Source organism: Bos indicus x Bos taurus, chromosome 15, assembly GCF_003369695.1.
Source record: "Bos indicus x Bos taurus breed Angus x Brahman F1 hybrid chromosome 15, Bos_hybrid_MaternalHap_v2.0, whole genome shotgun sequence".
Taxonomy (NCBI): Eukaryota; Metazoa; Chordata; class Mammalia; order Artiodactyla; family Bovidae; genus Bos; species Bos indicus x Bos taurus.
In genome coordinates, this window is record NC_040090.1 from 29913247 (window position 1) to 29925539 (window position 12293).

Consider the following 12293-nt stretch of genomic DNA (forward strand, 5'->3'; position numbering starts at 1 on the left):
GACAGCCACAGGGAGTCTGTGACACTAAACTACAAAATATAGGAGAAAAAGACCAAATTCAGCTGACATATGCCCTTCTGCCTTACCTTCTGTCTAGATGGAATTCTAGAGAAGAATTAACCATCTCACACCACAAGGAGACAGGCATGCTAAAAGATGTCTAAACAGAAAAACAAAAGGACCCTGAACCTCTGATGTCCTAGGGCTGCTGAATCCGTCCTGGACAGTTTACCTCCAGCTCTTTTGTTACTCGAAAAAATAAAACTCCTAATTTATTTGAGTCACTATGTCGGGGTCTCTACTGCTCTGCTTAGTTGCTCAGTCATGTTTTACTCTTTGTGACCCCATGGATTGCAGCCTGCCAGGCCTCTCCATCCATGGGATTCTCCAGGCAAGAATACTGGAGTGGGTTGCCATTTCCTCCTCCAGGGAATCTTCCCAACCCAGGGATCGAACCCAGGTCTCCTGCACTGCAGGTGAATTCTTTACCATCTGAGCCACCAGGAAAGCCCAAGAATACTGTTGTCTCTACTACTGATAGTAAATACAATTCCTAATTCCTACGCCTATTACAGTTTATTCCCCACAAGGCAAATAGAGACCTTTTAAAAGTATGAAAGTGAAAGTCACTCAGTCATGTCCGACTCTTTGTGACCCCATGGACTGGTCCATGGGATTCTCCAGGCCAGAATACTGGAATGGGTAGCCTTTCCCTTCTCCAGGGTATCTTTCCAACTGAGGGATAGAACCCAGCTCTCCACCATTGCAGGGCACAGCTGAGCCCTGCAGCCCTTTACCAGCTGAGCCACAAGGGAAGCCCAAGAATACTGGAGTGGGTAGCCTATCCTTTCTCCAGTGAATCTGTCTGACCCAGGAATCGAACTGGGGTCTCCTGCATTGCAGGCAGATATAAGTCAGATCATATTACTGGCTTTCCAACACACTTAAAATAAACTTAGGGTCCTTACCAGGCAACTAGGCCTTCTCTGCGGAGAAGGCAATGGCACCCCACTTCAGTACTCTTGCCTGGAAAATCCCATGGGCGGAGGAGCCTGGTAGGCTGCAGTCCATGGGGTCGCTAGGAGTCAGACATGACTGAGTGACTTCACTTTCACTTTTCACTTTCATGCATTGGAGAAGGAAATGGCAACCCACTCCAGTGTTCTTGCTGGAGAATCCCAGGGATGGGGGAGCCTGGTGGGCTGCCGTCTCTGGGGTCGCACAGAGTCGGACACGACTGAAGCGACTTAGCAGCAGCAGCAGCAGCAGGCCTTCTCTGATATGGCCCTCCTCTCTCTCACAACTCACATCATACCAAATCCCCATACTGCACTTCCATCCACAACTTGTACACTCAGTTCCAGCCAAGGTGTTCCTTTAACAAGGAAAACCTGTTTCCATCTCAGGGCCTGTGTGTTTGCTGTTTCCTTTGCCGGGAATGCTCTCTCCTCACAACTTTACTTGGCTTGCTCCCTCACCTCTTCCAGGTAGCATCTCAAATGTTGCCTTCTCTGACATTTTCCCTGATCCCTGTATTAAAAACAGTCGTTTTGTGTCTCAAGTTTCCCTTCCACTCCCCTGTAACTCTTCCTACCTTGCTTTATTAATATATATTAAATACTTTTTTGCTTATTTACTGTTCATCTTTCCCACTAGAATGGAATCTCCCTGACAGCAAGAACCTTGGGTGTCTCTTTCAGCATCATATCCCTAGTACCTGGCACACAGCGAGGACATAATAAATATTTGTTGAATAAATGAATATACACCATGATCTCATTTATACTGAAAAAGCGTATGTGAGTGTGTGTGTGTGAGTACATTAAAAATCTAGGATATACACTAAACTGTCGATGCTAGTTATCTCTGGGGAAGAGAGTGGAAAATAAAAAAAAGAAGAACTTTCACAGTTTGCTCTGCATATTTTTGCATAAAAAAGACAAAATTAGCTATAACACATGGCAGGAAGAAAATTTTAAACATATTTAGAAATATAAACCTATTTATAGAATCATAAAATTTAGACACTCATAGTAACCTCAGTAAGCATAACACTACACCATGGGTAGAAGGATCTATGATTAGCAAGAAAACATCTTTTAAAAGACTTAGAATCAGGGGAATAAAACTTCCTGATTACTTTTTATAGCCTTTATAAAGGTTTTTACTGTCATTTAAATAAAATAATAAAGTATACTAAGCAAAGTGTATTGTACATCAAATTAGTCATGAGTTGTGTAGAATTAATTTCCATCACTTGCTCAGTAAAAACTTTTAAATATCTCCCTTCCCTAGGGATTCATCTAGATAATTATATATTTGCTTTGTTTCAGAAAATATGCATTCTAAAAGACATCTTTTTTAAGTTTTTTAAGAACTTTTTCAAGTTCTCCATCCAAATGTCTAGTATCTTAATTTTTTTACTTTCTGGAGGCATATTTTTACATGTTATATAATTCATCCATTTCAAAAAATTCAATGATTTTTAGTAAATTTACCAAGTGGTGGAACATACCATAAATCAGTTTTAGAAACCTTTATCGCTGCAATAAAATCATTCATGCCCATTTACTGTTAACCCCATTCCCACCTCTACTCAATCAACCATTAATCTACTGTCTCTATACTTTTGTCTATTCTAGACATTTGCTATAAATAGAAACATACAATATGTGGCTTCTTTCACCTGATTTCTTTCACTTAGCATCTTTTCGAGGTTCATCTATCTGGTAGCACGTCAGTATTCCATTCCTTTTTGTAGCTGAATAATATTCCACTGTATGGATATAATTTGGTTCTATGACTTGGATTTCCATTTTCCAGATAATACAATGGTTCAAGGATAACTTGGGTACTTGGGGAAGGGAGGCAGGGAGACTCTATGGTTAAATTTATTCAACACAATGACATAGGTGAGTGTTTTTCAATTCCAATCCAGTTTATACAGAATGAGATTGTCATGGCTTCACTCAACATTATGCTATCAGTCACTTTTCAAACTATAGTTTTAAAACTATTTTTTCTGTCCCTCCCTCCTAACAGGAACAAAAGGATAGTTCCCCAAGGTTTATGTCTCTCTACTAAGGTTTATTAAAAAATCTCTATACTTACTATGCCTTCTGCTTTACTTCTTTTTTCTACCTCTGAGTCCTTATTTTCTCATTATATTCAAGCTGATAGCTTTAAAATGTCCATATTCTCCAAATCTATAAAAAGTTACATTAAAACTAAATATCTGCATATTCTGGAATTTTATTTAAGAGAAATCTGTGGTTCTCTTCATGTAGCCCCTGAGAACAATTTCTTTCTATGTAGAAAAAAGCTTTGTAACTGATTTAAAATGAAAAACAAAAAACTCACAACTCTAAGATAAAAGGAGCAAGTGGACCCATGTCAACATTTGACACTCGTTTAAAAGAAAAGATCAAATATATAGTAATTAAGCACAGTCCTTTTTCTCTTCTCTTTCTCTTTAATATGACCTTTCATTCAGTCTAAAATGCCATAGTAATGTTATTGTCTTGTCTCTGCTTTATGATGATGTCCGATTCAGATTAAGTGGATTATTTGTCTTTATAAAATATTAAACATTTACATGTAGAGTGATTATCTAATCATTATGATCTTAGGTAAGGGATGGTGGTTCAGGGAGAGGGCTGGGGAAGGATAATACAAATCTTACACTTCTTATAACCAGACTTTTTGAAGTCTTAATTTTCCAAATGATTCCCAGACTATTAGCTTGAAAACATCAAAAATAAGATGATGTGGACACAGCTAAAAGCTTTCCCGATGGTAAATGTTCTCTAACGAGAAAATTATCCCACTATCCCTTTATCAGTCTAAGTTACAGTTCTTAGAGAACACATGTAATTAGAGTAACCTTATAAGATAATGAAAAATAATACAAGCTATTATTATTAAAGGTTAAATGTTAGCTTTTAACTAACATTTAAATGCCAAGAACACCTCTCCTGGTGGCCAGTTACTGTGGCAGGTGTATGATAGGCCCTGTGAGCTACATTTTCATCTGTTTGCTATAATGCAGACAGGTTCTACTTTATCAACTTTAAAATTCCCTATTAAATCTAAGCTTCCACTAAGTACTCTTTAATGTCATTATTCCAATTTACTTTAAGAAAATGAATGGCATAATAATATGTATACTATACCTTTCTCAGGCTTTCATATTCCTCACGAAATTCCCCAGGCTTGCTTAATTTGATTGGCGCTCTGAATATAAACTCTGGAGAAATGAGAAAAGAAAACACTAAATTTTTAACAGAACTTTCTAGGAAGGAACCAAGATCTTGTCCTACATCATAAAGCACATAAAAATTGTGGTCATCTTCCCACAATTTGAAAATTCATTCATTCAGTCAACCAATACTTATTAAAGGGTATAAACCAGGCACAGTCCTGAGCACTGGGGAGAAGCACTGAACAAATAAAGTCCTTGCTATCATGGAGCTTATAAAACTGTGGAGGGAAACAGACAATAAACACCCAAGTGTGTGTGTATAATACCGCTAATGGTACTAAGGGCTATGAAGGAAAATAAACATAAGATGGAAGGAAAAAATAGTACACAGAGTGGTCTGAAGGGTCTCACTGATAAAAGTAACATGGTAAAAGACCTCAAGGAAAAGTATATTTAAAGCTCTTAGTTCAGGACTTCCCTGTCAGTCCGGTGAGTAAGACTCCGTGCTTCCACTGAAGGAGGCGCAGGTTTGACTCCTGACCCGGAAACTAAGATCCCGCACACTGTGCCACTGACACGGCCAAAAATTATTTACTTAGTTTTTTTTTTTTTAAAAAGTTCTCAGTTAAATATTACCAAGCGACATTTTAAATAAGCTGAGGTTTTACTCATACTGTTTCTTTCTACTTCTTTTTCAACCCTGCCAACAGATTACAACCTATAAATATTTTCAGTATATACCCTGATTTTTTTTTTTTATCCTCAAAGCCTTCATTGGTTTTGATCAGCCTATAGAATAAGGTCAAAACTCTTCAATGTCACTGAAGGTCTTCCAGAGACTGGTCACAACTTCATCTTTCTAAAGCACTCTCTCTCTCAACTCTTGACTACCTAATTACAGTATACATGCCACATATTTCTAAACCTTTTATGTTGCTTTCTCAGCTGAAATTCTGTGTTCTTCTCTTCTCTATATATAGTTTTAAATCCGAGAGTCCAGGCCCACAAGAGGCACACAATACACATTGGTTATATAAAAAATAAAAATCCAACTTAGGAACAAATAAAAGATAAGTCCTAAATGCTATAAAAAGGAAGGAGAAAACACACACTTCAGCCTTCTTACATGTACATGACACTTCTATACACCCCCATGTATATATTTAGTGACTTAAACATGGTATTTAAGACTTACTAATAACTCTACATCCATTCAGGTTGATAATATCTGTTGTAGAAAAGTGGGCTCCTCAAAAAGGTGACTTTCATCCTTTTTCAGTTGTCTCAACTACTTTAGAAAGACTCATTTACACCAGAGAAATGTGGAAGATTCTTAGACAGAAACACTGGACCTAATGCAGATGCAGAAAACAGGAACTTAAAGCTGTACCAAACAGGAGAGAATTATTAGACCCAGGGCTTGGGAGGAAAACATTCCATCACCTTCATCCACTTAAAAAATAAACTCCTGATGACTATTTTAATCATATCTCTTAAGAACACTTCTAATTATAGGCAAATAGTGTTCAAAAGCAGATGCTCTAAAAGAGCAGTGGAAAGGGAAGAGAAAAGCAAACCCCTTAAGACAAAAAAAGGAAAATATTTTTAATCCATTTATGAAGAACTTATTCCTGAACAATATTTCATATACATTTTCTCAGTGAATCTTCACAGAAACTCTGCAAAGCAGGTATCATAACCATTTTACAATAAGGAAAATGAGGGGTTAATGACTTCCCCAAGACCACAGAACTAGTACATGGCAAAATTAAGAGAAAAAGAATTAAGGTATAAAGACGGAAACTATATAATGATGAAAAGTGAATTCATCAAGAAGATACAATAATTATGAATTTGTATGAACCTACCACAGAACAAAACAATAAGACTATAAAAGAAACTAATAAATCCAAAATTATAGTAAAAAATTTTAACATATCCCAATTAAAAACAGATTAGGCAGAGCAAAGGTAATAAAAATACAGAAAAATTGAACAATAAAATTAACAATCTTGATTATGTATTTATGAATTCAATGAACAGAATATATATTCCTTAAAGCAACAAGGAACAATTAAAAACACACTAGGTCTCGAAGTTATAAAAACTGTCAAAGATTTCATATTATATAGACTTTGCTCTTGGATCTTAACTGCCATTTTCCAAGCCAAGTTCTGTAGCTACCTGGCTGATAACTTTAGCTTACCCAATATTCTTTCTCAATAAATTCCTTTTCTGCCAGAGTAGATTTCTACTGATAACAACCAGTGGGAGCGGAGTTTGGGAGAGAATGGATTCATGTATATGTAGGACTGTCCACCTGAAACTACCACAACATTGTTAATTAGCTCCAATATACAGTGGTTTAGTCGCTATGTCATGTCCAACTCTTGTGACCCCATGGACTGTAAGCCCACCAGGCTCCTGCATTCATGGGATTTTTTCCAGGCAAGAATGCTGGAGTGAGTTGCCATTTCCTTCTCTAAGGGATCTTCCCGACTCAGGAATCAAACTCTAGTCTCCTGCACTGCAGGCAGATTCTTTACCGACTGAGCTACCAGGGAAGCCAATATAAAATAAAAAGTTAAAAAAAAAAAAAAAACTAACAACTACTGGCTGACTCTCTTTTTCACATGGTACTATGAGATGATTCAGAAGCAAAAATCAAAACTGGTTAAGGAAAAAAAAGAGAGAGAAGACAAATTACTCCTAAGAATAAAAATGAGGACCAAATTAGAGGTATGAAGTGAGTTTAAATCTCCAGTAAACTGGATTTAATCTCTATTAAAACAACGTTACAATGAGTGATCTTGCATCTGAATTGTTTTGCATATCTACAAGTATATCCATAGATTAAGTTGCTGGAATCAGAACTGCTAAGTTAAAGAATATGTGTTTTAATTCTGGCAGACAACACCAAATCCCCCTTCATAAAACCTGTACACACTTACAGTCCCACCAGTGATGCATGAGACTGCAATTTCCTCACACCTTTGCCAGCACAATGAGTGCTGAAATTGTTTAGCTTTCCCAATCTAATTGGTGAAATTCTGCACCTTATGTGCTTAATGAATGAAACTGAGTACTTTTCATATATTTGAGTAATTTACATTTCCTTTTATATGAAAAGTATATACATTTCCTCTACTCTTGTTGGAGTTAACTTCTTCTTCCAGATTTGTTAAAGCTCTATGTTAGAAAAATTACCCTTGTGTCACATGAATAGCAATACTTTTCTTAGTTTATCATCTGTCTTGACTTTGCTTACAGTGGTGATTTTTGTGTAGTTATATTAATCAAACTTCTCCTTTATGACTTCTGCATTTTGCATCATATTTGGAAAGACCTTCCTCAGGCCAAAATATAGTAACAAATTCTATCACAGTTTCTTCTGGTACAAAGTGTAAGACTTTTCTCATATCTACTTTTAAAAATTCTAAATCTATATTTTTATTTGGAAGCAACATAAGGAGCGTAATCTTATTCAGGCTTTTAATAAGTCTACTATCTAACACAAGGGACCAAAAATACTTTAGTGACAGACTAATAAAAATGATTATAATTTTTACTTACTGTTAGAGAATTTGTTTTCTTTAAAATAATTCTTGATGGCATTTAAAAGAAAATGTCCAAAGAGCCTAACATCTTTATTATATAGTGTAAATAATACAAAATTAAAAGCCTGATCCCAAACTTAGAAGCTTCCAAAGTCTCAAATAAGTCAGTCTTAACTTCCTCTTCTAAAAATCAGAAAAATACCTACTATGACAGCCAAGTATGAGGATCAAATGAATATAATGAAAGTGAAAACAGTGTAAACTATTTTCAGACAGTTGAGTGGCATGCAGTAGAACCTAATAACTATAAAACTGCCTCTGGTATTGACAAGATTAAGAAACGGTAGTTTGGTCTGGTTTATTTGCAAGTACAACTTAAGAGAAATGAAGATAATTACCCAACTGCTTTGATACATTTATTATATGAAAAGTTAAATTCACTTTGGGATACTTACTAAGAAATCTCAAAGTTCATATATAAGACCAAGTAAGAACTCGGCATGCTGACTGAAATATTACTATGCCTTGACGCGTTTGAGGGTAAAAGGTAATGACAAGGGCAGGATTAATTTCTACTCACCAAGACTAGTACTGATATAGATTAGCTTACTGTTGGATTAAGATTAATGTATCTTGATGCTTTAAAGATTAAAAATGATAAACAGTCACTTTTTGCAACTTCTCCCAACGGGACTGTGCTGCATTAACTGGCATCATGCCCTAAAGTTCAAAAAATTACACAGTCAACAAAGTAATTCTTGAATACAAAAACAGTTAAGCATAAAAGGTCATGAACTGGTCCGATGTGACATTAACTTAAATATTTAAGCCTTTTCCTATTTTAATAATGCCCTCTAGAAATGTCAACAAGGCAAAAATAATTTTTTTCTTCCCTACTGGCTTGCAAAAAGAACATATTAGGTTCTGACACCTGCTCTGTCAATTAAGTGAGAGTATCTAGATATATCAAAGATTCTCTTTGCCTTGGTCTCATCTATCAAATGGAAATTAAAATACTGCTTCACAGGAATGCAGAAGACCACATTTAGTAGTAGCAGTAATCAATGAAGAATCCCTATAATAAAAGCAGCTAACATTTAATAAGAGCATCACATGCTAAATGCTACACACATATACACACACACAATGCAGAAAAGACAACAATAGAAGGCCTAACTGCCTATCCTAAGGCTTGAGTACAGGGTTAGCCCTTAACAGGTAGCTAGGAAGATTTTGGGAGAGTTCTCAGGCACCCTGATTAGGCACAGGCTCACTGTTACCTAAACAGTCTGTATAAACTATGTAGTTATTCTGAATACTTTTTTTCCTGATGGGATTCTGGAATTCTGAAACATGTTAGGCAGACAGTCCCTATATGATCAGCCCCTAATAAAAAACTTTGGGCAATAGGCCTCTAAGAAGCTTCCCTGGTTTGCACCGTTTAACACATGTAGTCACAACTTGTTGCTGGGGGAACTAAGCATGTCCTGTGAGAATCAACTGAGAGAGAACTCTAGAAGCTTATGCCTGGTTTCCCCTGGACTCTGTCCAATATTCCTTTTCCCTTTGCTGATTTTAATCTGTATCCTTTCACTGCAATGAATTATAGCCACGACTAGGACTGTATGCTGAGTCCTGGGGGCACTGCTAGTGAATCATCAAACCTGTAGGGGGTGAGGGGGGCGGTGTCTTGGAGCCCTCCTGAGACACATATACACAAGGCATGGTTTAAAATCTCTTCAGATCTCAGTTTATCCTGGAGAAATGAGATTAACTTCTACAGGCTTATCTAGCTTCATTGTTCTTCACTTTCTTACACTTGATAGGTATCATGGTTTTTACAAATTGAAGGTTTATGACAACCTTGTTATTGTCAGATGATGATCAGTATTTTTAAATTAAGGTATGTACATTGTTTTTTTAAACCATGATGCTACTGCCCACTTAACAGATTACAGTGTGGTATAAAATGAACTTTTGTGTGCACTGGAAAACCAAAAACTTTGGTTTTATTGCTTTATTGCAGTATTCACTTTATTATGGTGGTCTGGAACCAAATTCTCAGTATCTCCAAGGTATGCCTGTAATAATATTCTTATCTCATTTTCATTTACTACTCAACAGGTTTCTCTAAATTCTGAAACACTCTATTATATAATGGGTAAAAATGCTATTAGGATTTAAGCTTACTTAAGTGTAGCTATAATATCAAAATAATTTCTTAGAAGCCTTATGAAATATGGTTTCAATCCACCTAGACTATTATGAGAAATGAAGCAGGAAAAAAGGTCAGAGAAATGAAAATCTCCCCTTTTAAATCAAAGTCATTTACAATGCCTCTTAAAGCTTACTGGAGAACATGTATACACTTAACATTTTAATTATACTAAGATATTTATCAGTCATGATTAACCTTTCAGGTTCCCTGAATTTTACATTAATTTAACAACAGAAAAAAAAATAATTCCTGTCTGCTGATGTGGGACTTAACTTTTCTTAATTTTCTCTTTACTTCCCTCTACCTTTCTAGAGTCATATCAACTCCCTCCACTCCCAAAGCTGAAACTGTGGTTGCAATGCCTGCAATACTATCAAAAAAGGAGAGCAACAGGAGAAAATCTACATGATTTGGTAAGGTGATGCCTTTTTAGATAAAATATCAAAGACATGATTCATAAAATAAGTAATTCATAAGACGGAATTCATTAAAATTAAAAATTTCTGCTCTGCAAAAGACAATGTCAAAAGAGTGAGAAGAAAAGCCACAGACTTGAAGAAAACATTTGCAACAGATGTATTTGATGTAAGACTGTTATCCAAAATAAACAAAGAACATCAAAACTTAATCAGAAAACAACCTGATTTTTTTTAATGGGCAAAGACCTTAACAGACACCTCATCAAAGAAGATTTAATGTAAAGAAGACGTAGCGAACAAGCAAATGAAAAAAAAAAAAAAAAAGGGCCAACATCGTATGTCATTAGGGAATTACAAATTAAAACAAGATGCTGCTACACAATGCTATGCCTCAGCAGCTAAAGAATCCGCCTGCAATGTAGGAGACACAGGAGATCCAGGTTCAGTCCCTGGGTCAGGACAATTCCCTGGTCAGGAAGATCTCCTGGAGGAGGGCACGGCAACCCACTCCAGTATTCTTGCCTGCAGAATCCCATGGATTGAGGAGCCTGACAGACACAGTCCAAAGGGTCACAAAGAGTCTAAGCGTGCACACACACACACATACACACACTACATCCCTAATTAGAAGCGCAAAATCCAAATCTCTGACAATACCAAATGCGAGTGAGGATGTGCAGCAACAAGAATTCTCATTCATTGCTAGTAGGAATGCAAAATGATAGAGCCACTTTGGAAGGTAATCTGGCAATTTCTTACAAAACTAAACATACTTTTACCATGTGTGTGTGTTTATGTGTGTGGGTAGGTTACTTCAGTCGTGTCCGATTCTTTGTGACCCTATGGACTTATAGCCCATCTGGCTCCTCCGTCCATACTGGAGTGGGTTGCAATACAATCCAGCAGTTGCAGTCCTTGATATTTACCTAAATGAGTTAAAAACTTACATCTACACAAAAACCTGTGAATAACTGTTGATGGTACTTTTGGTCATAATTGCCAAACCTTGGAAGCAACCAAAATATCCTTCAGTAGGTAAATGGATAAATAAACTGAGGTACATACTGTGAAATTATTAATAATCAAAGAAAACTCAGCTAAAATTAGAGTAGGGACAGGCCTGTAGGGGGAGTGCTCATGCCTCTCTGTATCTGTCAGTTACTCCAAATAGGAAGGGCTATACACCTCTATCTGTGACAGAAAGGTGTTGCTTACTTTACTATCTAGCAAGAAGAAAACTTCTTTCCACCCAAATCAACTCTACCAATCAGACATGCAGCAGCTCAACTGATGAGAAGCCTCCATACTTTGTACTCCCAGCTTCCTCCATGGACTCTGGCTATTACAGCCCTTCCCAACATCCCTCTTTTCCCTGTAAAAGCAAATTCCCCTTCCTTGTTCTCTGGATTTGCCTCCAGTCTGCCACAGTTTGCATATCTTGAATTTCAATTTTTCTGGCTATTCCCAAATAAACTCACTTTCACTGGTAAAATAACTGTCTATTATATTTGAAAGCTGATAATCCAGACAATGGAATATTATTCAGTGCTAAAAAAAAAAAATGAACTTTAGACACTCATGAAAGAAATTAGAGATGACCCTAACAGATGAAAGGATAGACCAGGTTTTTGGATTGGAAGAATCAATATTCTCAAAATGAATATACTACCAAAGGCAATTTACAAATTCAGTGCAATCCCTATCAAATTACCAATGGCATTTTTTCACAGAATTAGAACAAAAAATTCTAAAATTTATATGGAAACACAAAAGACCTCAAATAATCCAAGCAATCCTGAGAAATAAAAACGGAGCTGGAGGAATCTGACTCCCTGACCTCAGACTATACTACAAAGCTACAGTAATCAAAACGGTCTGGTACAGGTGCAAAAACAGAA

The 12293-nt window shown here is 36.4% G+C and overlaps 1 protein-coding gene across 1 annotated transcript in view; it reads right to left on the reverse strand.

Annotated features, from left to right (window-relative positions):
• RNF169 (ring finger protein 169) overlaps nt 1–12293 on the reverse strand; it is an 87550-nt gene that overhangs the window by 49749 nt on the left and 25508 nt on the right. Inside the window, exon 2 of the mRNA XM_027562906.1 lies at nt 4173–4246. Coding sequence (XP_027418707.1) covers nt 4173–4246 — 74 coding nt within the window. The remainder of the gene's footprint in view (nt 1–4172; nt 4247–12293) is intronic.